The sequence below is a fragment of the Trachypithecus francoisi genome, unplaced genomic scaffold, assembly GCF_009764315.1.
Source record: "Trachypithecus francoisi isolate TF-2019V2 unplaced genomic scaffold, Tfra_2.0 Lachesis_group11, whole genome shotgun sequence".
Classification (NCBI taxonomy): Eukaryota; Metazoa; Chordata; class Mammalia; order Primates; family Cercopithecidae; genus Trachypithecus; species Trachypithecus francoisi.
Window position 1 is genome coordinate 2,139,229 of NW_022681456.1, and position 27,577 is coordinate 2,166,805.

A 27,577-nucleotide genomic window follows, 5' to 3' on the forward strand; every position below is an offset into this window, starting at 1 on the left:
TGTGTATGTACTGGGTGTGTGTGTCTGTGCTGGCTATGTGTGTACTGAGTGTGTGCCTGTGTTGGGTGTGTGTGCACTGGATGTGTATGCACTGGATGTGTTTGTCTGTGCTGGCTGTGTGTACTCAGTGTGTGTGTCTGTGCTGGCTATGTGTGCACTGAGTGTGTGCCTGTGTTGGGTGTGTGTGCCTGTGCTGGGTGTGTATGCACTGGATGTGTGTGCCTGTGCTGGCTGTGTGTACTCAGTGTGTGTGTCTGTGCTGGGTGTGTATGTACTGGGTGTGTGTGTCTGTGCTGGGTGTGTGTACTCAGTGTGTGTGCCTGTGCTGGGTGTGTATGCACTGGATGTGTGTGTCTGTGCTGGCTATGTGTGCACTGAGTGTGTGCCTGTGCTGGGGTGTGTGCACTGGATGTGTATGCACTGGATGTGTTTGTCTGCGCTGGCTGTGTGTATACTGAGTGTGTGTGTGCCTGTGCTGGGTGTGTGCGCACTGGATGTGTGTATCTATGGTAGCTGTGTGAATACTGAGTGTGCGTGCCTGTGCTGGGTGTGTGTACTAGGTGTGTGTGTCTGCGCTGGCTGTGTATGTACTGAAGCGTGCGTGTGCCTGCGCTGGGTGTGTGTGCAGTGTGTGTGCACTGGATGTGTGTGTCTGTGCTGGCTGTGTGTGTACTGAGTGTGTGCCTGTGCTGGGTGTGTGTGCACTGTGCTGGCTGTGTGTGTACTGAAGTGTGCATGTGCCTGTGCTGGGTGTGTATGTACTGGGTGTGTGTGTCTGTGCTGGGTGTGTGTACTCAGTGTGTGTGCCTGTGCTGGGTGTGTATGCACTGGATGTGTGTGTCTGTGCTGGCTATGTGTGCACTGAGTGTGTGCCTGTGTTGGGTGTGTGTGCACTGGATGTGTATGCACTGGATGTGTTTGTCTGCGCTGGCTGTGTGTATACTGAGTGTGTGTGTGCCTGTGCTGGGTGTGTGCGCACTGGATGTGTGTATCTATGGTAGCTGTGTGAATACTGAGTGTGCGTGCCTGTGCTGGGTGTGTGTACTAGGTGTGTGTGTCTGCGCTGGCTGTGTATGTACTGAAGCGTGCGTGTGCCTGCGCTGGGTGTGTGTGCAGTGTGTGTGCACTGGATGTGTGTGTCTGTGCTGGCTGTGTGTGTACTGAGTGTGTGCCTGTGCTGGGTGTGTGTGCACTGTGCTGGCTGTGTGTGTACTGAAGTGTGCATGTGCCTGTGCTGGGGGTGTGTGCACTGGATGTGTGTCTGTGCTGGCTGTGTGTGTACTGTGTGTGCCTGTGCTGGGTGTATATGCACTGGGTGTGTGTGCTGGCTGTGTGTGTACTGTGTCTGTACTGGGTGTGTGTGCACTGGGTATATGTGTCTGTGCTAGCTGTGTGTGTGCCTGTATTGGGTGTGTGCACCGGGTGTGCCTGTACTGGTTGTGCCTGTACTGTGTGTATACTGGGTGTATGTGCAGTGGGTGTCTATGCTAGGTGTCTATGTACTGGGTGTGTGTGCACTGGGTGTTTGTGTCTGTGTTGGATGTGTCTGTGCTGGATCTGTGTGCACTGGGTGTGTGGACTGGGTGTGTGTGGACTGTGTGTACACTGGGTGTGTGTATCTGTGCTGGGTATGTGTGGACTGGGTGTGCATGGACTGTGTGTGGACTGGGTGTGTGTGGACTGGGTGTATGTGGACTGTGTGTGTGTGGACTGAGTGTGTTGACTGTGCGTGTGCTGGGTGTGTGTGGACTGAGTGTGTGTGTCTGTGCTGGGTGGGTGGACTGGGTGTGTGTGGACTGTGTGTGGACTGGGTGTGTGTGGACTGAATGTGTGGATTGAGTGTGTGGACTGAGTGTATGTGGCCTGTGTGTGTGTGGACTGAGTGTGTGGACTGTGTGTGGACCGTGTGTGGACTGGCTGTGTGTGGACTGGGTGTGTGGAATGTGTGTGTGGACTGGGTGTGTGTGGACTGTGTGTGGACTGTGTGTGGACTGAGTGTGTGTGGACTGTGTGTGGGTTGCGTGTATGTGGACTGGGTGTGTGTGGACTGGGTGTGTGTAGACTGTGTGTGGACTGGGTGTGTGTGGACTGTGTGGACAGGGTGTGTGTGAACTGTGTGTGGACTGTGTGGACTCGGTGTGTGTGGAGTGAGTGGGTGTGGACTGAGTGTGTGTGGACTGGGTGTGTGTGGACTGGGTGTGGACTGGGTGTGTGGACTGTAGACTGAGTGTGTGGATTGTGTGTGGATTGAGTGTGTGGACTGGGTGTGGACTGGGTGTGTGTGGACTGAGTATGTGGACTGGGTGTGGACTATGTGTGTGTGGACTGTGTGGATTGTGTGTAGACTACGTGTGGACTGGGTGTGTGTGGACTGTGTGTGTGGACTGGGTGTGTGTGGACTGGGTTGTGGACTGTGTGTGGACTGGGTATGTGTGGACTGGGTGTATGGACTGTGTGTGGACCGGGTGTGTGTGGACTGAGTGTGGACTGGGTGTGTGTGGACTGGGTGTGTGGGCTGTGTGTGAACTGAGTGTGTGGACTGTGTGGATTGGGTGTGTGTGAACTGGGTGTGTGTGGACTGGTTGTGTGGACTGTGTGTGGCCTGGATGTGTGTGGACTGTGCGTGTGGACTGTGTGTGGAGTGTGTGTGAACTGCGTGTGTGTGGACTGGGTGTGTGGATTGTGTGTGGACTCTGCAGACTGTATGTGTGTGGACTGTGTGCATGTGGACTATGTGCGGACTGTGTGTGGACTTGGTGTGTGTGGACTGGGTGTGTGTGAACTGAGTGTGTGTGGACTGTGTGTGGACCGGGTGTGTGTGGACTGAGTGTGTGGACTATGTGTGGACTGAGTGTGTGTGGACTGAATGTGTGTGGACTGTGTGTTGACTGTGTGTGGACTGTGTGTAGACTGTGTGTGGACTGGGTGTGTGTGGACTGGGTGTGTGTGGACTGAGTGTGTGAACTGAGTGTGTGTGGACTGGGTGTGTGGACTGTGTGTGTTTGGACTGTGTTTGTGGACTGAGTGTGTGCGGACTGGGTGTGGACTGGGTGTGTGTGGACTGGGTGTGTGGACTGGGTGTGCAGACTGTGTGTGGACTGGGTATGTGTGGACTGGGTGTATGGACTGTGTGTGGACTGGGTGTGTGTGGACTGAGTGTGGACTGGGTGTGTGGTCTGAGTGTGTGTGGACTGGTTGTGTGGACTGGGTGTGTGTGGACTGTGTGTGGACTGCGTGTGGACTGGGTGTGTGTGCACTGGGTGTGTGGACTGTGTGGACTGTGTGTGGACTGGGTATGTGTGGACTGGGTGTATGGACTGTGTGTGGACTGGGTGTGTGTGGACTGAGTGTGGACTGGGTGTGTGGGCTGAGTGTGAACTGGGTGTGTGGACTGTGTTTGTGGACTGTGTGTGGACTGTGTGTGGACTGGATGTGTATGCATGTGCATGTGCGTGTATGTATATGCATGTGCGCCTGTGCAACCTCACTGGATGTGTGGTTCCCCTGCAGCCCTGGCACTCAAACTGTGCTCTCATCTCCTGCCTCCCCTCTCTGCCCGTGCCCTCCCCTCTCCACTTGCCCCCGCCTCGCCTTCTGGGATGATCCGTGATTCCTGCTCTTCAACGTCCCCCAGCCCCTGTGGCTGGCTGTGATTCACAGTGCCCACCTCACTCAAGAGGACAGCTTCAACCTCAGAGCACACAGAGGTTCCAGAGGCCTTCAGAACAAGCCTCCTGCCTTTACAGACTTTTTTTTTTTAATGAGACAAAGTCTCACTCTATCGCCCAGGCTGGAATGCACTGGCATGAGCTCTGCTCACTGCAACCTATGCCTCCCGGGTTCAAGTGATTCTCCTGCCTCAGTCTCCCAAGTAGCTGGAATTACAGGCTAGTGCCACCCTGCCCGGCTGCTTTTGTATTTTTAATAGAGACGGGAATTCACCATGTTGGTCAGGCTGGTCTCGAACTCCTGACCTCAGGTGATCCACCCACCTAGGCCTCCTGAAGAGCTGGGATTACAGGCAAGAGCCACTGCGCCCAGCTACAGACTCTTGACTACAGGCTCGACACGCCTCAGGGCAGCACTGCCCTACCCTCAAACCTAGAAGCTCCAAGTGCCTCTGCTGCAGGCACGGCCACATTTCCAAACACAGGCGGAGCCCAGGGAGCACATCCTCGCTTACGTCACGGCAGAGGGGACAGCTCGGGCAGGGGACCAGGATGCTCTCCACACAAAGAGAAGACACAAATGTCAACTGCGCAACTGCAAGACAGGGCACTGACTCCAGCACAGCACTCACTCAGCAAGTGTCTCCTGAGCCTCCACTCAGTGCCAAGGCTCGGTGAGGGCAGGTGGGGAAGGGCAGTGGGCTCCATGCTGGATCTGGCAGCCTCTGAGAAGCTGCAGGCCATTTAAGGGATTGCCGATTAGCATAAATGATTATAGCATGGGAGCTGAGACTCTGTGCTAATACAGTACAAAGATGGCGAGGAGGAAGGTTCCCTTCTGTGCAGGCCGCAGAGGGCTTGGAGGAGAGAAGGCTCTCCTGAGATCGGTGAACTCAGACAGCAGAGGTGTGGGAGAGGCCAACCAGGCACAGGGAACGGCACCAGCAATGACAGCCTGCTGGGCTTGGAAGGAGAGCCAGAGGGGCAGACGGAAAGCCGGACGGGAAGAGTCTGCTAGAGATCTGCCAACAGCCCCAGAGTGTCAATTCTCCTGCGGGAACCTTGAGTCCCAGAAGGTCTCTGAATAGGCGAGTAGCATCACCTGATCTGTGTGTTTGAAAATAAATCTGTAAACTGTGGGGAGAATGGAGCAGACACAACACGAGGAGGCTGCTGGTCCAGGTGAGAAGTCACTGGGAAGGAGAGGGACACCAAGGAGGGGCGGAGGAAGCAAAGGCACGGGACACACTGAAAATAGGCTCATGGCTGGTCACGTGCAGAGAGGAAGGGCAAGGAGCTTGAGGTGACCAGTCTCATCTCCAGTCCCCTCTCCATCTCCATTCCCATCTCCATCTCCAATTCCAGTCCCCTCTGCATCTCCATTCCCATCTCCATCTCCATCTCCAATTCTAGTCCCCTCTCCATCTCCATTCCCATCTCCATCTCCAATTCCAGTCCCCTCTCCATCTCCATTCCCATCTCCATCTCCATCTCCATCTACAACTCCATCTCCATCTCCAACTCCAGTCCCCTCTTCCTCTCCATCTCCAACTCCAGTCCCCTCTCCAACTCCATCTCCATCTCTAACTCCAGTCCCCTCTCCATCTCCATCTCCACCTCCACCTCCATCTCCAGTCCCCTCTCCTTCTCCATCTCCATCTCCAGTCCCCTCTCCATCTCCATCTCTACCTCCATCTCCAGTTCCCTCCCCACAGCCATCTCCATCTCCAGTCCCCTCTCCATCTTCATCTCTATCTTCATCTCCAGTCCCCTCTCCATCTTCATCTCCATCTCCATCTCCAGTCCCCTCTCCATCTTCATCTCCATCTCCATCTCCAGTCCCCTCTCCATCTTCATCTCCATCTCCATCGCCAGTCCCCTCTCCATCTCCATTCCCATCTCCATCTCCAGCTCCATCTTCAACTCCATCTCCATCTCCAGTCCCCTCTCCATCTCCATTCCCATCTCCATCTCCAGTACCATCTCTTGACTGCCCCAGCTCACCCAGCAGCACAAACGTGTGTGGGCTCCTCCCAGGTGGGCCAGAAACACAGTCACCCCGAAAGAACAGGAGCACCCACCCAGGTGTGCACACAGAGTCGACCTTGGCCATAGAGCAGAGCGAAACAGAATGAAATAGAAAATCCTGCCAGGAAATGCCTTTAGTGTTAATTCTGACCAATAACACAGTGAGTTCTTTAATGAACGCTTTGAAAAATCTCATGCTTTGAGTGTCACATCAGCACCTTACCCCCTGACATGAACCTGGCGTGGGGAACAGTGCATGCATTTTTTAAAGAACGGCAGAATTATACTCTGGTTTCTCCTCAGACTGTATACATCTTTTGCCTTTTACTAAAGAACGGCAGCACGTGGGTATCCCCAATGCCTCTATCAGTCCTACTCACTGGCAAAAAACAAATGACATGTGGAGAGGAGAGCGGTTATGAAGCATCAGGACCAACAGCTTATCATGCAATGCCTGAAGCGTCAAAATGGTTTTTCCCGAGCTCTGAAGCATGTTTCTCTCTAACAGAACACAGTGCTGCATCTGGCTGATGGCTAACACATGGTAACTGCGATGGCCTAGGTACCCCCCTCCTCCAGTAAGGACACTTGTTATAAATGAGGAAGATCTGTGATTGCTCCACAGATGTCTAGGAGAGCCACCTCGAGGCCTCTTCCCCAACATGGACACCGCGCAGGCAGCCCAGGCACTATGTGAGCGCTTCCCACTGCAGCTCAGAAACAAAGGCCCAAGAAAAGGAGCTCCAAGGAGAGGAAGATTCCAGTTCTGGCCAGCACCAAGGCTTTTGGAGACTCTTTATGCAAGCACACAGACAACCCAACATTCCTCAGTGTGAAACCAGATCAAAGGCGGCGACACAGGTGAAGGCACCACCACTCACCAATCTGTGCTTGAGGTGGACCGTAATGAGTGGAGAGCCCGACAGGTTCTGAGAGAGGGTGGGCGGCGGGGTCAACTCCAGGGAAATCAGGTGGCTGGTGGCGAACAGCAGGCAGTCCTGGTGATGCATGGCCTCCGCGATCCTTGGGAAGAGATGGAAATCATTACAAAATGGGAAATGCAGGGGAGTAGCACACAGCTAGAACCCGGGCTGTGAGCCAGCATTCCACCCGAAACACTTGAGACGGAAACCTTCTTTGGATGGAACTTTGATTTCTATCGTTCAGCTCCAGCTGCTCTCCTTCAGGATGTGAAGCCGGTACCTGCAGGTGAGTTCACCTATTCTGTGTTTGGACTCTGTCCCTTGAATTGTCTTCAGTACCTGCTCTCTTTAAGGTCTGATACCAGGACCAAGAGGTGAGACAGAGCCCTTGACCTCAGAAAGTTTATAAGAAAAGGGAGATGACCCAGGAAGTGTGGACGGGCAGAAATGCTCAAACAACGGGGCATGAATCTCAGCAATTCCACTTAATCAGCTGTGTGACCTCGGGCAGGTAACTCACCCTTTCCGAACGTCAATTTCCCTGATTATAAGATGGTGCAGTGGCCATCTGCTGTTTTGCCCACCCAGTATTCATTCATTGTTTTCCTGATCAAAGCACCTGCATTTCCCTCTAGGTGGCCATCCCCTTCCCTACTCAGAGCCCACACAGCCTGGAGTTGACTTTATCTTGGCTCAGGAGGAAGCCCTGGTATCTGGGTCTGGATCACTCAGAGCACTGCAGCCTTCAGGCCACAGGGACTATTTAGGAATGACACTCAATCCAGTCAAATCCAAGGAGATGCCACAAGGCGAGGTAGGGGGAGAATGCAGGCTCAAAGACCCTCATTCTCCCTGCCAGACTTCTCCTCATGCCCTGAGACACGAGGCCCTGGGAGCTGCCTGCAATCACGAGGAGGGAGACTGACTGAGAAGGGAACTGCCGAGAGATGGAGCCCACTGACATCAATGGGACGCTGGATCGAGCGGCTCCTGAAGCCAGCTGCCTGCGGAGCTCTCGGCTTTCGTGATCCAATAAATTTTTTGCCCCTAACTGTTTAAGATGGGTTTTCCGTCCCTTGCAACCCAATCTAAAGAAGCCTAACTGATGTCTACAGTGGTTGTCTCATGGAGTTATGAGCTTGAAAAGATATTCAGGGCCAGGAGGAGGGTGAGGGAAGCCAGGCACCTGGAGGGCAAGATTTAAGAAGGTGCTCACAACGGGCATGACCCCTGCAAGGGTGACCGGCTCCTTTAATTTGGTGCCCTCAGCCCATTTGCCTGATTTGATCCCAGCCCTGCCTGGCCCACAGCAGGTCACCAAGTATCTGTTGCACGAATTTGAATTTGGGGTGACTACACAAAGATGTCTGAGACGTGCTGTCACCGGGCCCCCCACGGTCACCCAGCCGTCTCCTTCTGTGTGGGCCTCACCTGGGTCCTGTGTGCCTTCCCCCGTCCGCCATCCAAAGTGCTGACTGACTGAGGAATCTGCAGGTCCCTGTTTCGATGCCCACGGAACCACCTTTGGGACATCCCACAGGGCCCAGGGAGCTGGGGGCACCATCTTTTTCCTCCCTCAACTTGTTTTTCCTTCTAACTAGATTCAAACACCATGTTCAGTGACCCTGCCTGGGATGGGCGGTGGGGCTCATGGAGCAGCAGCATGCCCCACCTCACCCCCGGCCTCTGCACTGAGTCCTTACACACATCCCTGAAAAAGAGCAGGCCTCCAAGAAGCATGCAGAATTATTCCTGGAATTGTAAATACCAAGTGTTTACAAAGATGGTGCCACAGAGAATGAACACCCTGTCCGTTCCCGCAGAAGCTGCTTCCTGCAGACCGTCACCAGTTCACATGGTCTGGAGCACACCAGCGGCATCGATTCTCAGGCCTGTGAGTCACAACAGGCACGACTGCTCCACCTGGTGATTCCTCTCTGTGACCATGTTACTGATCCAAGCCCAAAGTCCAGAAAACACACATAGAATAAAACACAAACTTAAAAAAAAAGATGAAAAGCAAGCATCCCCCTAGGTCCATGTTTCTCAACCATTTCTTTCATTATGGCCCCTCTGAAGAGGCTTTTCAGACTTTTTCTTCCAATAAACTTGCCCAGAAACTTTTAGTCCCACAGAGATACAAGCCGTGTTTACGTACAGAACGTACATAAACATTCCACCCTGCGGAACCGCGGACCCGGGTAATATCTCAGATGTTTCCCCGGAAGAACAACGTTCACCTTCGGAGAACATTCACCACTGGGCAGGCGTGGGCTCAGTCCCCGCCGCAGAAAGTGAGGGTGGGCTCGAGGCTGCTGGGACCAAGGCAGAGCCCCGCGGCGCCGAGCCTGACTCGCTCAGCAGAACGCTGGCCCTGCTCCGCGCGTGACTCCACGGCCCCAACACGTGCAGTGTGTTCGCTTCAGCCAGGAGCCTGGTTCTCACTCTCTGTGCTCAGTGCCCCGATGCTCACAGCCTTTTCTGCAGAGCTCCATGAACTCAACACGTATGCAGTTCCACCAAACACACTGGGAAAACCATGTTTCTAGCGACACTTAGGGCTGTGCCATTAGCCAGCAGCAGAAAGTCACCGCTGTGGGCTTCGGGCCCTAAACACGCAGCATGATTCGTCCCTCGGCTTCCCCTGCGTGGACATTTCCTGACGGTGCAACCAGGGATCGTCCTCTCCCTCCCAGAGCAGAAGTTCCCTCGGGTCCCGGACGCTTTCCCATTTGGGTCACTGCTCTCCCCAGCTCCCGGAACCACGCCTGACGCAGTGGGTGCTCAGCACACGAGTGAGTGAGTGAGTGAGTGAGTGAGTGAGTGAGTGAATCTACGCACAGGCAGGGAGCGATGACTTAGATCAATTGCTTGGGAAAAACATAAGGAAAACATTAAGTGAGAACCTTCTATGAACACAAATGATATGAAAGCAAATCTGGAGTGGTTTCCTGGATTCCTCTCTGGGAACACGCGGCCTCCACCAGGCCCAGTTTGGTCATCAGTGCGACGCCAAACATCAGCCAAGTCAAGATGAGAATGGGGCCAGACGCCTCCTTAGGAGCATTTTCCTCTGGTAAAGGTGGGGGCAGGGGTGAGGTGGGGCAGGGTGGGGCAGGGGCGGTGCTGGCTCTTCCTCTGCCCCTCATACCCTGTCTCCACCGGCCCCATCCTATGCCCATCAGCCAGGCTCTGGGCTCTCTGCCTTCATGTGCTTAGCAAAAGGGAAGCCCCAGAAGGAAGTCAGAGGGCGTCAGAGTGAACAGCGGGGCCAGGAGTCTCACTTCCCCTAGCCCACCAGGGCACAGTTACTGTCCGGGGACCCCTCCATCTCTGCCCGGGCATGGTGCTCTCCCCTGCCTGGCTGGCCCCGGGGGAAGCAGCACGCCTCCGTTCTTGTTCCTGGCCCGTGACCGTGCTGTCCCCCGGAGCTCTCCACTCCTGATCACAACTTTGCAAATCCTTAGCTGGCCCCACGGAGCCCCACGGACGGTCAGGTCTGTGGCCTTCACCCCGTGCAGCACATCTGAGCCAAAGCCACAAGGCTGCTCCGCCTTCGGTGACACAAAGCGGGGACTTGAAGCTATGGGAGGCTTCAGAGGAGCACTGAAATCTATGAGGAGACACAGCCTTCCCAGCATGTGCAAGAGACCGGCTCAGGAGCTCAACCCAAAGAAGCCAGAACAAGTGGAGTAAGAAAAAGGGCTGTTACTAGGTTATTTGGAGAATTATCAAGTCCCCACAGTTACCATGTCGCATCGGGGAGTGAACAAACATCACAAATGAACATATTCCCGGGTAAAGGAACTACTTGATAACTGGCTCCTGCTGACATGTGACTGTGTGCTCGAGGAGTCCCCTCACCCATCCATCACACGCTGCTTCTCACCCTCCCTCGGCACGAGAATTCCACGCCACCCTAGGAACAGTGTGAAGGAAACTCCAAATCTTGCAAACAAGGCGGCACATGGAGGCATCTGTGAGTGTGATCTTGGGTGACGGTGAACTATTGAAGGAGATCTGAGCTCCTGGCTGATGCAAACGCAGAAGGAGAGAGCACCAAGGGTAACAGGCAACTTCCTCAGCGCCGATGCTGCCCAGGTGACAGTGTTCTCTGTTTCGAGCAGTACTGCAGCCAGGGCCTTTCAGAAAGGACTGCAACAGCCATGATTCCTGCCCATGCCAGGAACCACACAGCTTTGCACTGTTAAATAGACTTGCAGGAAATCTGCCAGAAAACAGTGCAATGAATATGCTTCACCTACACTCTCAGCTCTTACCATTTGCCATGTTCACTTTATCCGGCATGGTCACACTCACACTTGACACACACACACCACACACATACATGCTGGCATACACACATAGCACACACGTACACACACACACACGCACATGTACACACAGACAACACACAAATGCACACACGCGCATTTGCATGCCCACAGCACACACACAACACACATGCACATATGTGCACCATAACGCACATACACCACACAAGCATCTGTGTGCACACACACACCACACAAATACATGCACAGATGCACGTTTCCTTTCTGCTGAAGCACTAGCGGTGTGTTGCAGGCATCACAGCATACTCCATTTCTACCACGTGTCTCCTAAAAATGGAGACTGCCTCCTACATAACCATCATACAATGATCACACTCAGAAATTTAACAAGGACCCCACAAGATGCTCTAATGGACAGCCCAGAGTCAACTGCACACACCTCGCACCGTCACTCACGTCCTCCAGAACTCCACTTCTCTCCACCCAGGAACGTGCATTAGCTCAGGCTCCAACCTCTTTAGTCTCCCCCAACCTGGAACTGCGCAACTTCTTCTCCCTTGCAATCCAAACCACAGCAGCACACAACATCCCTTAGTTCATGAGTGTCTACCTGCTTCCTCGTGAGGGGCGCCAGGCCACGCCTCTGACAGGAGTATGCCATAGGAGGCACGGATGTCTCCCTATGACGTGACAGCAAGAGACACGGGCCCACAACATGTCCCACGTCGATAATGTTGAGTGTGGCCACCTGGCTGCAGGGGTGCGGCAGACATCCCCATTACCAGGCACCCTCCTACCTGGTGACAGCTAGGACTCTGCAGGTCCGTGAGGCCCCGTCCCTGCAACCCTGCTCCTGCTGGCGTGCACATCCACTGATGGCTTCTGCCTGGGTCAGTGACTGCACTGAGAGCTGCAGAACTGTGACCTACTGGTTCCATCCATGCTCTGTGTTACTCTATAGTGACTAAGGACACACACTGAGTCAGGTCCGCCTCCCCACTCATCTTTCTTGAGCACCTGTGAGTCCCTCACAGCCTGGGGAGAGGCCCCTCCCTCTGTGGGCTGTGGATTCCACCTTCACAGGAGGAGTGGGAGCAGGCCAGTCTCAGCCCCGTCCACCTGGAGGAACCGGCCGTCCGGGTGCTGGCCGGGCCCAGCAACAGCACCAGTGAAAGCGGAACAGTCTCCATCATTACGGGGCCAGGCAGCGAGTGAGACTCAAAGGAGCCTAGGGGCACGGGCAGCTTGGCAGGAAGCAGCTAAGCCCCCACCGGGCCGTGGGTAGTCAGATGTCGTCCCCACAGTCATCACAGGAGCCCTGGAATGGTCTGTCTGGGGGCTAGCTGTGGAGACAAACGTTCCTTCCGGCCTAGGCCCCACCTTTTGTGCACTGAGACTCACATACTGACTTAGACCCTCACCCTCGTCCCTGGAGAGGAAATTAAAGGACACTACGGCACCAAAGCATCCTTTCATCCTCACGACACACTGCGGACGTATGAGGATGACAGCGCACAATAAAAGGCAAAGACGGAGGGAAGTCCACTGCGGGCTGGCAGAAACCCAGCACATGCGTGCACATACACACACTGCCCGCATGGTGGCTGCACTGACCTGCTTCTCATCGTGCCTAGGATTTGATAATTACCTCAAAGGCAAAATGGCGCAAATGCCCAATCAGCTTACAAAATCACAAAAGCAGGCACTTGTATGTCATGTTTAAGAATAACAAGCCCGGCCGGGCGCGGTGGCTCACGCCTGTAATCCCAGCACTTTGGGAGGCCGAGACGGGCGGATCACGAGGTCAGGAGATCGAGACCATCCTGGCTAACATGGTGAAACCCCGTCTCTACTAAAAAATACAAAAAAAACTAGCCGAGCGACGTGGCAGCGCCTGCGGCGCCTGTAGTCCCAGCTACCCGGGAGGCTGAGACAGGAGAATGGCGTGAACCCGGGAGGCAGAGCTTGCAGTGAGCTGAGATCCAGCCACTGCACTCCAGCCTGGGTGACAGAGCGAGACTCCGTCTCAAAAAAAAAAAAAGGCCGGGCGCGGTGGCTCAAGCCTGTAATCCCAGCACTTTGGAGGCCGAGACGGGCGGATCACAAGGTCAGGAGATCGAGACCATCCTGGCTAACATGGTGAAACCCCGTCTCTACTAAAAAATACAAAAACTAGCCGGGCGAGGTGGCGGGCGCCTGTAGTCCCAGCTACTCGGAGGCTAAGGCAGGAGAATGGTGTAAACCCAGGAGACGGAGCTTGTAGTGAGCCGAGATCACGCCACGGCACTCCAGCCTGGGCGACAGAGTGAGACTCCATCTCAAAAAAAAAAAAAGAATACCGAGCCCTACTTACACCATTAACTCATTCAGTCCTCCTGGCAACCCTCAGAAATCAGTGATATTATTACTCCTGTTTTAAGAGGAGAACACAGGCCTCCAGGCTCAAGTCACTTGCCCAGGATCACACAGCTAAGGAAAGCACCTACGGGAGGGAGAGGCAGGAGTCTGGGTCCGAGTCTATTCTGTGAACGAAACTCTTCGTCCCCTCCACTTCCATCCACCTTTTCTGCCACAGGATAGAATGTAACAAGTACAGAGACTTTACTGGATGAGCTGTTTGGATGATTCTTTTCCAGGTGAATTTTGATGACAAAGCATCTTTGCACTAAGTGCTAAAGAGAACTCCACCTGAGCGGAAGATCCAACTTGACTGCAAATGAAAACCATGTTCCATCGCTGCACAGCAATTCTGTTTTGGCTTCAGCACATAAATGTGCTGCTGATGGAACTTGTGGGGCTGGTGTCAGTGCTGACGAATCAGGGATGACTTTGCCTGTCTGATTTCTAGGCCTTCAGCTTGCAGGGGGAAGTCAGAGTTAGCTGCATTGTTCTGGGACACAGCGGCCTGAATCCTGGTGCTCCAGTGTCCTCTCTGTGGACACCTGGGGCCATGAGGACAGCAGAGGGAGAGTGAAGGCTGAGGCCCTGGGGACAGGCAAGACAGACTGTCTTCCATCTGCAAGGCTGTGCGCTCCCAGAACAGGCCCCCCAGCCTCTCCTCTGCCCATCCCTGCCAGCACTGATCTAATGGAAGGTCTGGCAAAGGTCTGCAAACTGCAGCTCTTGGGCTGGCTGCCTGGTTTTGTAAATAAAGCTGTATTAGAAGACAGCCACTCCCCCATTCCCCCACATAGTTTCTGGCTGCCTTCACCCTGTGAGGACAGAGTTCTGGAAAGCCAAGGCAATTTATAAGCTGGCCCCTCATGAAAGGGCTGGCTGACACCTGGCTGGAGTCAGATTCTGGTGCTCACAGTGCATCGCCCCTGAAACGTGTGCACCCTGCATCTGGAAGCAATCTTCCCGCCTTTGTGAAGTTGTGGGCCGTGGCACGGATGCCACTGTCCCACGTGGGTTCTCACTGTGGCCGCACAAGGCACAGTGACGCCTCACAAATGCATGCCTCATACATTTCACGGCAAGGCCAGTTTCATGGTGGAAACTTCAGCAGGAGGGGCCAAGGAAGGGTCAACTTTTCATTCACTGTCTTGGAAAGATTTCCCAAACAACTGAGATGGCATCTTTTTGAGGAAATTAGATTGTATTTTTCTTTGACCATTTTCCTGAAGAATTTTGGAAACCACACATAAAGAGTGGCGGGTCCCCCACTTCCTTTCGTTGGAGGAAATTGGTGAGCATGCAGGCTTTCCCAGAGAAATCCCACCCAGAAGACGGTGTTCCTCCAGATCACAAAATTACGACTCCACTCCTCAGAAAAGAGGAACACCCTCCCCTCCCTCCTCATTTCCCTCGTCCTCCCCACCCTCCCCGTCTCCCTGGCAGTTCCCACCCTCCTTGCTCTCCTTCTGGGTTCTCAGGACCCAAACCCACTTGAACCGATGCTGCAGGAGTGAGCTCTGCTCCTATGGAGGGAGGGGGTCTGTCTGCTGGACAGCAGAGGCAGGGGATAGACAGAGCAGGTCTAGACAGCATCCTTGGGGTCCCTGGGTCCAGCCATGGCTGAAGCCCACCCGCTTCTCCCTTCTCTGAGCCCTCAGTTTCCTGGCCTTTCACTTAAGCTGGTGTGAGATGGTTTCGTCCATCTACATGTTTGCCCATGACTGACACAGGCAGGTCTGTTGTCTTCCATTCCACAGCAGTGAAAACTGAGGCTCAGAGAGGTTAAGTCCCTTGCCCAAAGTCACACCATTTGGTCGAGGTGGGTGGGTAGGGTCTCCTATCCTGTGCTTCTGATCTCCACTCCGCCAGCCCAGCCCCAGGCCTGCAGTTTCCTAGCCTGTGCTCCGGGCCTCCACTCCGCCAGCCCAGCCCCAGGCCTGTAGTTTCCTAGCCTGTGCTCCCGGCCTCCACTCCGCCAGCCCAGGCCCAGGCCTGCAGTTCCTGTGTGGCCTTCAAAACGCTGCACATTTCCTTGCATGAGTGGTGAAGCGCCCTGCACTCGTGTCCTGAGTTCTCAAACAGTGTTGTGCATGGGTGTGACCGTGTGTGGGGCGGGCATCCCTGTGGCCAGCCACCCCGCAAACCCATGCACACCCACGCCCTGAGCTGGGCACGCCCAAGACTCACTTGGTGTGGGCGGGCCAGATGTTGTTCAGGTAGTAGTGCATGCTGTGGTACAGCAGACCCACGACGGTGGTCCAGGCTGCAGAGAGAGCAGAGGGGCAGGCGCTGTCAGTGTTCCAGGCCACGGGCAGAAAAACACAAAGCCCCTCGCCCCGCTGTGCGTGGTGCCGCCCCTCACTCCCAAGAACCCTCTGGGGAGAAGTGAAGGACACTAGGCCAGAATTTGTAAGGACAAAGACTGCGGCAACTCAGCAGTGTGACGGCGGCTCCCTGCTCCATCCCCCGAGGCAGCTCCAGACACATGGAGGCTGAAACCCCCCAGGACAGCCAGGCTCACCCAGGGCATCACATGGATCTCAGAGCCCCTGCAGGGAGAAGGCACCTGCAAGCCAACGGGGGGCAGTGCCAGCCTCCAGCCTTGCCCCACGAGTGTGTCCCATCTGCCCTTGGCACGTGAAGGATTTAGGGGACCACTGAGTGAGGCAGAATGCAGGTTTTCAAGGGGCAGCAGCCACAGGGACATCTGTATGCCTTCACCTGGCCATCCCTCTATTACATCCAGCCACGAAGCAGAGTCACATGTGCTCTTGCTGTTTCCCTCCATGGCTCGGCCATGGCTCTGCCAGGATTGGAAATCAGGGCACTCCCAGCAGCTCACATGGCCAGGAGATGCTGGTGGATGTCGGCACCATCCCTGGGCCCTCCCTGCTGATGCTGGTGGAAGGTGGCATCGTCCCTAGGCCCTTCCCTTGGCTTCTGGGGTAGGGACATCCCTGCCTCTGCCCTAGGAGCAGGGCACACCTGACATCATGCTAGGTGAGGACAGGGCAGAGAACCAGTCAGGACAACTTTCCTACAGACAATCAAGAAGGTGGCAGGTGCAGAGGCAGGCTGTCCACTGCAGAGGGAGATGTCTGATCAGGGCTGTCCTTGTCCCCATCCCTAAGGCAGAACCCTGAGAAGGAGGCGTGGCCTCTGGCCAGGGTGACAGGGGCAAAAATCTGAGGCTCTCCCCTGTTTGCCCGAGGCCCCCAGGCAGGGAAGGAGAGGAAGGAGATGTCTGCAGAGTCATATTCGCTTTTCGAGGAACCAGAGAGGGTGATGGTCATTGTAGCAAAAAATGGCCAGGGCCGTCTGGGCTCCCAACAGTGCTCCCTGGTCAGAGGCAGGAGGTCCCCTGAGCCTCTCAATTTTTATTATGTGACTCAACTTGGGTCTGCACAGGAGTGGAACCCCAGGTTCCTGAAGGGATGAACCCCTCATCTGGCCCACAGCTACCTGAGCAGGGAGGGGAGGTGGCCCCATCTTTTTCTCTTCGGCTGACCAGGCGTGTGCCCATTTAGGAGGATGTAGGTAGGATGACTTCCCAGTGGGCGGGATTCACCAGGCGAGCAGGTTTAGATGCTCCCAGACCCCACCCCAAATTCCAGTTCAGGGGCCTGGAGTGGGCAGAGCATTAGCATCACTAAGGAACCTCTCAAGTGTGGCCACGAGGGTGGCCCGAGGACACGCTTTGAGAACGGCTGCCCAGAGCCCCTCTCCTGCAGGACAGGACAGGACAGGCAGTCCGGGGGAGCCCCGCAGGCGGCCCGGGGGAGCCCCGCAGCTCACTGGCGCGGTGGGCACCCACCAAAGCTAGGGGACTCTTCAGAAAGACTTGTGGGAGCCGCCCCGGAAGGGAGTCCGGCGCAGCCACACTCACCGCGGCTGTGGAAGGCCTCGTGGGGGATCTGGATGAAGCTCTGCCCGTGGGCCGGGAAGCGGTAATGCGAGGAATTCACGGTCTTGGGCAGGACTTTGGCCACGGAAAACTCTGCGGCGGAAGCAGCCAGAGAGCGGAAGTCCCGTCAGAGAGCGGAAGTCCCGTCAGAAAGCGGAAGTCCCGTCAGAGGGCTCACAGGCTGCGGGAAATCAGACTGCAAAACCCCATTTGCTTTTCCTTTTTGACAGGACACGCTCCCCACGGGAAGTATAATTACCTTTAGAAAGCATGACCTCAAAAAAAAAAGGAAAAAGAAATGAAGACCCCAGACAGTGATTGCCACGGGGAGGCTCAGCCTTCCGGCCCCACGCACAGCTCCTCACCTGGGGCGCCCTCCGCCCCGGCACAGCCCCGGGCTCTCAAGGCCGGTGCAAGGATGGGCTGTGCTCAGCGATGCGGTGACATCGGCTCCTCCCCAAGCGCAGCAGGCCAGGGCAACATGGCCCAGAGGGAGAGGTCTGGGCTGACAAACTGCCGCTAAACTAACCCGTGTAGCTTCGGCGCATGTTCCCCAGCTTGGCTCTTGCAGCGAAGTATCAGCACGATAATACGCTCCAGGTGAAGACTTTTAAAATCGAAAGTTCATCACCTCTGCCTCTACAATTAGACAACTGTGACAGTTATCCTGGAGCGCAGTTGAGAGCAAGCCGACTCCAGAAACCCGAGGCCGCCCCTTTTATTCCACAGACTCTTGCTGGCACTGCTGCTTCTGCCTCCCGCTCTGAACTGAGACCATCACACCAGGGCAGGAGCTTGGCTCCCAAGTCAATGGGAAAAGCTTATGGGCCCTGTCTGCACATCATGGCCGATCACTCCCGCCCTGATCTGACCACGGGTTTTCCTTCCAAATGTGGTTTGCGCGAGACAGAGCAGTCAGGAAGACAGAGCATGGCTCTCTGCTAAGGGTGTAAAAATGCAGTAAAATGCAGCCTCCAGCCCCCGCCCCTGCCATGTGGCTCACCCTTACAAGCGACAGCTACCTGCCACGGCGGAGGAGCCCTCCATGGTGACCTGGGGCATGCTGGCGTGCAGGTTGTAGGAAATGTGGCCCATGACGGTGTCAATAGTGTGGATGAGACTCAATACCACGGCACTATCCTGCAGCAACACAAGAACCAGGAGCCGTGAAAATCCACCCCATTCAGCCAGGGAACCAGGCAGGTGCACCAAGCACACAAAATCAAGCTTCCCCACGTCAGCCACAAGGAAGAAGTCACATGACTGCCCCTTCCCATGGATCAGGAGGGGACCACATGGAGGCCACACGCCCAACTGAGCTCACGGAGCACGGACACAGCCCGGGTGGACCCATCACCCCAGCCGTTGCTGGCTCCTGCGTTTCTACACTTAGACACGGGGACTGAGGGGACCCGACTCCTGGTCCTGCCTCCTCCCTGAACTCACAGAGGGACCCTCAGCACATCCCAGATCCTCCCCCTGCCTCCCTGTGCTTCACAAGGAGGGGCTGATCGCCCCCCAGGTCCACTCTGGCATGGGGACACCCACAGCTCTGTCCCCTTCTCCGTGAAGGGTGGCTGCTTCTGAGGTGCCAGCAGCCCAAGCTGCTTCCCGCTGCCTTGACTTCCCAGGGGCTTGCCTTCTACTCCGAGAGCCCTCTTTCCTTCTGAGCTGCAGAGCAGAGGATCCTGGTAGACACTGCCCCCAAGAAAGCAGGGGGTCCCCCCGGCCACCTGAATCTGTAGACAGTGCAGGGCCCGGTGCTCAAAGCTCAGCGCACACGTCCGCTCTCGGGCTGACTGCCCGCATCCTCAGACACGCGTCACCAAGGGAGAGGCCTCTCTTAAGCCCCGCTGAGCTGGGCCACTGAGTTCTGCCTTCACTGCTTCTCTTCGTCCCGCAGTTCTGGGGAAGAACCTGCATGCTGCTAAGTCCTCAGCATTATCCCACAAACATGCACTCCAGGAGAGCCTCATGAGTTGGAAATAGAATGCTGAGGCCAATTTTAGACATTTGCTTTTAGGCCCATGGCCTGATTTCAGTCACCAGGCCCAGTTAAGCACATGGAAGTCTGTGCTTCTGGCATGCAGTTCTGTGGGATAGAGACCGATTCCTGTGTTCTCTTTAATGCATATTGGATCCTGCCTGAGTCTGGACAGTTTCCTGGTTATTCATATTTTGTAACAGATTTGCATATTTTGCATTCAAAAGCAGTTAATTCAAAATCATGCACAAAATACGTCTGTCTGGATCTTCTGTCGGCTGTCCTCTGGATGTTCCCAGCCTGCAGCTTTGGACACAAAGTCCCCTTGAAATCATGAAAACGGTAATACATTTTAAAAAGGAATTGGTTTCTGGGTAAGACTATATCCATCTTACATTCTTGAGCCTTTTCTTCTCCCTTTGCCAGCGTTGAACCTAATCTCATTCCACTTGAAGTTATTCAAACAAAAGTTTATCAAATGTAAACTCTAACACAATCTTATTAATAATGAGAATAAAATGCCACTTCTGCCTCTCAAACTGGCAAACATTTTTAAATAATATCGGGGTTTAGGAGAATGAGCACTTTAATATCATGGTGGTGTGGTTGGGACCCTTCTGGGCCAAGGCAGTTAAGAGTCCTCCTCACCCTTCTCTGGCCCTGCCTGGCAACGTTGGAAACCACATGTTGAGAAGCCAGCACCAGAAGACAGATGGAGCCAGGATCCCTGAGTATCTGGGTGGAGAAGAGGCTCCTCTGACCCACTCTGGACTTTGCATGGGGGAGAAGTAAATTTCTACTGTGCTGAGCCACTGAGATGCGGGGATCTATTTGTTACTGCAGCACACCCTGGCCTGTCCTGACTAATACAATGTTGCAGGTGAATACTTAATATCATTGGAAAGTGTTATTGACATAATTAAGGAAAAACAAATTAAATCAAATATACAATATATCTGTTGAAGACATATATATATATAAGTGAATTGAAAACTAGACTATAAGGAAATATACAAGAGTGTTAATAATCTCACAGTTTTAGGATTTGAAGTGATTTTTATGTTTTTTATTATCTGCATTTTCTAACTTCTCCACAACTATTTACTTGTTTTCTTTTTAAATAAGTGCAATCAATAGTTATTTTTTGAAATAAAGGGAAAATTATTTCATTCTCCTTCCTAGCTATTTTGAGTACTGAGAACAAGAGAAGCTTTTTTGGCACCTTAATCATGAAGTACATATTGTCATGTGTTCTCCTTTTTCTTACTAAATACAGTGGCTTTTAACATGAAAAGCTATTATCATTCAAGAATGATGTGATGGTAAAAAAAAAAGTACATATTATATAAAATGACCAAGATGAACCAAATACACATTTCTCATGGGGGAAAAAAAACATCATTTCCTTCTTCCATCCTTCTTCCATGTTTAGGACAGTACCACATCACTGACACACGTGCATTTCTTTTGCCTTAGAGGACAAAGCATTCTGAATCAGTTGCACGTCTACTCAAAATGAGCTCTTATATCCCAGATGTCAGGACTGGGAGACACATCATTCTTTTTATGGATGTGAACTGGGCCATATTATGCCACTTCTAGGAAGACAAAATGGTTCCCAAGGCATATACGTTTTGAAGATCAAAATGTTTTCTCTCTCTCTCTTTTTTTTTTTGAGACAGTCTCACTCTGTTGCCCAGGCTGGAGTACAGTGGCACAATCTCAGCTCACTGCAACCTCCGCCTCCCAGGTTCAAGCAATTCTCCTGCCTCAGCCTCCTGAGTAGCTGGGACTACAGGTGCCTAACACCATACCCAGCTAATTTTTGTACTTTTAGTAGAGACAGGGTTTTGCCATGTTGGCCAGGCTGGTCTTGAACTCCTGACCTCAAGTGATCCACCCGCCTTGGCCTCCCAAAGTGCTGGGATTACAGCCATGAGCCACCGCAACCGGCCATGTTCTTTTCTCTTACCTCTGACACAGCAATCCAACCAGGCAATAGAAGGACCTCTCCCACGGCTTTTAAGAAGGTCTAAGGGTGGACAAAATGACACTGCTCAGCACCAGTCCTTAAGCAACAAACTTGAAGACCCTCCGTTTTCCTCCACATCTTCCAATGGGTCGCTATCAACCACCAGTTCAGTTTTACACACAGCAGTCAACAAAAATAGCTGAGTCATGGACCACGTGACATGTTACAAAGCCCTTTTATGGACGTTATCTTATGTGCTCCTGTGGCAGCCCTGTCAAGTCAGTGACCAGCACTGGAACATCAGAATGAACACTGCTCAGTGACGGGAGGGGCCCTAGCACAGCGCCTGGGGGACATGGCAGGCCCTCAGCGAAAACCTGCAGAGTGGAGAGACGCATGGGAAAACCATGGCCTACTGGATGTGCCTTTCTTGGGGTGAGAAAGCAAACTGATGTGGAAGCACTCGTGTTAACTGAAAATGACCTCTCCAGAAAACAGAAGCTACTTGGGCCTTTGGTCAGGTCACCTTAAAACCATGTTTGGTTCGGCTCACTATTATTCTAAGGAAACAATGAAATTAATTTCTACTGCTTCCTAATCAGGAGATTTAAATGAGAACACGTGGATTTTCTACTTCTTTTGAAAAAAGCAGAAGCTTGGACACCCCCTAGCCCACATTCCCATAGAACCATAATTGACCACAGCTGAGCGGCACCGCCTTAGTAGATGTGTCCCCAGCCCACTCCAGACCCCGCCATCCCCACTGCCTCATGTCCTCACGTCCGTTCCACTCATCTGCATTATTCACACACACTCTTCACTGTGTGTCTCCAACTGTCAGCGCCAAAATTAAACTTAGAGGCTGACCAAAATCTCCCATATTTCCACTAACCCGCCATCTCCAGAATACTCACCTTCTTCCACACTTTGAGACACTAAATACTTAGAGAACACATCATCAAAACTCATCATTCATTCATTTATCTTTATGAGATAAATATTTTTTGAGACCTTAGAGTGCAAGGCCTTAAGTATTAATGAAGTAGGGGATAACCACCATTCTGTCTTCACTGAGCTGGTACAGGGGCAGCAAACTTCTTCAAGGGTCACACAGGAACGAGGTCAGGCCTCAAGGACCATGCCCTGTGTCACAAACACTCAACTCTACCATGGCAGTGCAAAAGCAGCCGCAGACAAAACACAAACAAATGGGCATGCATGAATAAAACTTTATTTACAAAAGCAAGCAATGGACCAGATTTGGCTCAAGGGCCATAGTTTGCTGACTCTTGATCCAGAGCAGTCTGTCACATAGAACCATAATATGGGCCACATTTATCATTTAAAATTTTCTAGCAGCCAGCACATTTTAAGAAGTAGAAAAAAAAAGTAAAATTAATTTTAATAATGTATTTTACTTAGCTCAAAAACCTAAAATATTATCATTTCAATACAGAATCCATATGAAATCACTAGATATTTCCCTTTTCTTTGCACAAAGTTTTAGAAATCCAGTGTGCATCTTACAGTCACAGCACATCTCTAGTTGGACGAGCCACATGTAGCTAATCAGCGCCTCACGGTACAGTACAGGAAATGACTCCTTGCCATTTTCCTGTCCAGCTGAGTGGACAGGTGAGAAGCCAGGACACCATAGAAACTTGCAGAATGGGGCCAGGCGCGGTGGCTCACACCTGTAATCCCAGCACTTTGGGAGGCTGAGACGGGTGGATCATTTGAGGTCAGGAGTTCAAGACCAGCCTGGGAAACATAATGAGACCCCCATCTCTACTAAAAATACAAAAATTGGTCAGGTGTAGTGGTGCACACCTGTAGTCCCAGCTACTCGGGAGGCTGAGGCACGAGAATCGCTTGAACTCAGAAGGCAGAGGTTGCAGTGAACCAAGATCATGCCACTACACTCCAATCTGGGTGACAGAGCAAGACTCTGTCTCAAAAAAAAAAAAAGAAAGCGACTTGTATCACACTCAGTTCAGGGACCTGCTGGGTGGTGTGGGCCACAATGACACGGTTAACTGCTGCCACTACAGTGTCAGGTGCGAGACAGACCCTTCTTGCCAGTGATGAAGAGATCACAGAGCCAGGCAGGCGGTGGGCCACAGTGGCTCCAGGCCTGCCCTGGGGCAGGACACACACTTCTACAAGATTCTGAGGGGTGACCCTTAGGACCAGCACCCCACAGGCAGCTTTCCAGAGAACTGGACACGCCCTAGGCCCCAAGCCCCACGAGGGCAGGGGCAATGCCCGGCATATCCATCACACATCCCCAGCACCAAGCCCAGCAGCTGGCAGACAGCGGAGGCTGCACGATGTGCTTAATTAATAAAGTCATCAGTGAACCCACTCATGAGAATGCAACTGTGGCTCATTAAGCCATCCATTTTATAATTAATGAAGCAACCCACACACAAGTAGGTGTTTAATCAACATTCGTCAAATTAATTAATCCTCGCTTGGACTCCCTCCTTCCCTAGACACCCGGAAACACAGAGGGAGCCTGCTAAGTGTCTGCTGCACGTTCCTGAGGATGCTTCAGGGTACCCATGGCTAGTCAGAGGGGAGGGTGCCCATGCCCAGAGTGGGTGTTTATTGAGCACTGACTGTGTACTATGGCTAGAGGGGAGGGGGCGCCAGTGCCCAGAGTGGGCATTAAGCCCCGACTGCATACCTTAGCTAGAGGCAGAGCACTAGTGCCCAAAGTGTGAGCGTTTATTAAGTGCTAACCGCATAGAAGGCACCGCTTGTTACAGTGACCCCTGGTAGCCCATCTCAATAAAAACAAGAGTGTTAGTATTTATAAAGCACTTACTGCATACCAAGCCCAGTCTCAGTGTCTCACACCCGGTCCCGTGCGTACATGCATAAGGACCTTCCAGCTTGTCTACACCCACTCTTTCCACCCAACACCCCGAGGACCCTTCCCTTCAGAGCCCGGAAGTGCTCCCACACTGGACAGCCTTTGGCCACACCCTAGAGCTCATGATTGGCTGAGCCAGTGGCCAATCACACTCCCCTTGGTTAGTGATTGGTCCAGGTGCAGTCATGTGGCCCAGCTCTGGCCAATGAGATTTGAGGGGGGGCCTCAGCAAAGGGAACCATGGGAAACATTTCCCCCTGACTGGGAGGGAGTCCCCCGACTAGTTCTTTCCCTTCTGGATGTGCTAGGGTAAGGCGAGGGTGCTGGGGACCTGCATCTGGGCGAGAAAGGGGCCGAGTGCCGAGAGAACTGTAGCGGTGCCTATCCAGCCCCTGCAGCGAGTGAAGACTGAGTTAGTGAATCCTAGGATTCCCACCTCTGGGCTTCCTGTTGCCTGAAGCAAGTACATGGCCTGAAGTCCAAGTCCGCTAAGCAAAGGCCTCTGTATCTCCCAGCCAGAAGCACCTGAGAGATGTGGGCGCTCTCATTGTCCCCATGTCACAGTGGGCAAGCAAGTGTGCTGAGGTTAAATAACCTGCCCACGGACACAGAGCCGGGAGTGGTGGAGCTGGGGTCAAAGTCAGGTCTCTCTGACTCCAGAACTGCTGAGTCCCGCAGCTCCATGTGGTTCCCTTTCAAGGCCCTCTCAGACTCCGTGACCTGCCATCACTCCCTCAACCCTGAGCCTCTTGAAAGCAGGGAGTAGTAGCACTTGGTCATCCTGAATCCCCAGAATCTAGCATGTTCTATGAATGAATGAATAAATGAATGAATGAATGAATGAATGAATGAAATCTGAGAAGTCTAACTTCTCTTATGTGGACAGAAAAGATGACGGGAACCTCCCTCCATTCCAAGACGTCTCAAGTCCCTGAACACATTTCTCTGCCTGTGCTTCTTTAGGTATAACTTCAGCAAGGAAATCAGTAAGAATTGAGAACACTTGAAAAGTGCTCACCACGTACCCAGCACTGTTCTGTGCACATAGGAACCCACTTACCCCCGATGAAGTGGGCGCTGTTATTATTTCCTCCACATCTCAGAGGAGCCAAGTGAAGCAGAGATGTTACGTCACTTGACCAAGGCCACAGAGTAACTGCAGATCAAAGGTCAATGCGGCAATGGGGGTCCATGTACCCTGCTGCTAACCCATATGCTGTGCTTTCAAGGTGAGCCAGTCTCAAAACCCCTTCTGTCTTTGCATTCACCAAGATAAGCCCTAGCCCTGAAACAGAAGACAGCAAGGCCACGAGAGCCCACGATCCACCCTCTGCCTTCACCTGGAAACTATTTGAAGGAGTAAAAAGAGAAAGCATATTGATTTTAATGCCATAAATGTCGCATTCTCTAAGTGTTTCGATAGCTTTGGGGATTCCCACTGTGCACAGGCTGTGATCCACGCCCCATGGCTGGATCTGCCAGTGAGGCCCCTCCACCTGTTATCGTTGCCAGGAAGTAGCAGAGTTTATTTAGACTAGGAGCTGCCAACCCACACACTCACCAGCGCCAGGTGGCTGCACAGGGGGACCAGGTAGGTTGGGCACTGGGAAACCACAGCAAAGACTCAAGTGCCCCTAAAGGAGGCTCCACTGAGCTGTACAGAGCTGGCCAGAAGGGCCACACCAGCTGGTCATTCATGAGAAGCCCGAAACCCAAACTTTTAAGTAAAAGTTCCTGCTTTTTTTTTTTTGAGATGGAGTCTTGCTGTGTTGCCCAGGCTGGAGCGCAGTGGCGTGATCTCAGCTCACTGCAAGCTCCGCCTCCCGGGTTCACGCCATTCTCCTGCCTCAGCCTCCCGAGTAGTCGGTACTACAGGTGCCTGCTACCACACCAGGCTAATTGTTTGTATTTTTAGTAGAGACGGGGTTTCACTGTGTTAACCAGGATGGTCTCGATCTCCTGACCTTGTGATCTGCCCGCCTCGACCTCCCAAAGTCCTGGGAATACAGGCGTGAGCCACCACACCTGGCCAAGTTCCTGCTTTTTAAAAACTCGACCTAGATCAAACAGAAACACCTATGGTTCCGGTGAGGGTGCCACCCCTGGTCCACCAGACAGACATCAAATAGCCTTACCTTGGTGAGATTCAAGGCTGTCTGCTCCGAGAGGGACTTACTGGGTAAGCTGAGGGATACATTTTGGAGGGAACTCAGTATAACTCCGGGGCTTTGGAAGGTTTTTCTCTCTGTCAGGTTGGTTATGATGGAATGGTAGGCATCTGTGGGCATCTGAAAGAAATTGGCAACATGAGTTTCTACTAAGAACTAAAATCAAAATATTATACAGAAGTTTAATGTGTCCTACTCTGGGTTGAATGCTTTTTTTTTTTTGAGGCGGAGTCTCGCTCTGTCGCCCGGACTGGAGTGCAGTGGCCGGATCTCAGCTCACTGCAAGCTCCGCCTCCCGGGTTTACGCCATTCTCCTGCCTCAGCCTCCCGAGTAGCTGGGACTACAGGCGCCCGCCGCCTCGCCCGGCTAGTTTTTGTATTTTTAGTAGAGACGGGGTTTCACTGTGTTAGCCAGGATGGTCTCGATCTCCTGACCTCGTGATCCGCCCGTCTCGGCCTCCCAAAGTGCTGGGATTACAGGCTTGAATGCTTTTTTTAATTTTTTTTTTTTTTTTTTTGAGACCGAGTCTTGCTCTGTTGCCCAGGCTGGAGTGCAGTAGTACAATCTCGGCTTACTGCAGCCTCTACCTATCCTGGCTCACTGCAGCCTCTGCCTCCTGGGTTCAAGCGATTCTCTTGCCTCAGCCTGCCAAGTAGCTGAGACTACAGGCATGCATCACCATGCCTGGCTACATTTTTGTATTTTTAGTAGAGACAGGGGTTCACCATGTTGGCCAGGCTGGTCTTGAGCTCCGGATCTCAAGTGATCCTCCTGCCTCAGCCTCCCAAATTGCTGGGATTACAGGCATGAGCAACTGTGCCTCGCTTCTCTTTTTTTATTTATAGAGATGGGGTTTCACTATGTTGCCCAGGCTGGACTCAAGCAATCTTTCTGCCTCAGCCTTCTGAGCAGCTGGGACTACAGGCGCAGTCACCACACCCAGCTGGTCAAATGTTTTTATACCATGATAGTAATATAGCTTCTCCTATGTCCCTCACACTTTTGTGAATATTTTGCTTGTATTAACATTTCATCCTCACAACAACCTTATGAAATAAGTCCCCATCTGATGGATGAAACTAAGCACAGAGAGGCTTACACAAAAATAAGTGGTGCAGCTTGGATTTGGACCCAAGCAGACGGGTCAGAGTCGTGCACTCACTATTATATTAACATTCTCAAGAAAGGACAGTTCTTTGATTACAAACACTAATTCCAGACAAGAATTGTTCTATATGAATTGAGCTTTTCCTCTCACATCAAACGAAAAGGGCACAGAAAGAAGCCAAGCAGGGCAGGTTCCTCACTCCCCACTCATGGAGCCCACGGCCCACGGTGCCACGGCATTTCCTTTGGGCA

The 27,577-nt window shown here is 52.9% G+C and overlaps 1 protein-coding gene across 1 annotated transcript in view; it reads right to left on the reverse strand.

Moving 5' to 3' along the window:
- ADGRD1 (adhesion G protein-coupled receptor D1) overlaps positions 1–27,577 on the reverse strand; it is a 224,765-nt gene that overhangs the window by 123,463 nt on the left and 73,725 nt on the right. Inside the window, 6 exon segments of the mRNA XM_033220087.1 lie at positions 6,578–6,719; positions 15,499–15,574; positions 17,198–17,308; positions 18,238–18,355; positions 21,172–21,231; positions 26,185–26,337. Of these exon segments, the coding sequence (XP_033075978.1) occupies positions 6,578–6,719; positions 15,499–15,574; positions 17,198–17,308; positions 18,238–18,355; positions 21,172–21,231; positions 26,185–26,337 (660 nt within the window).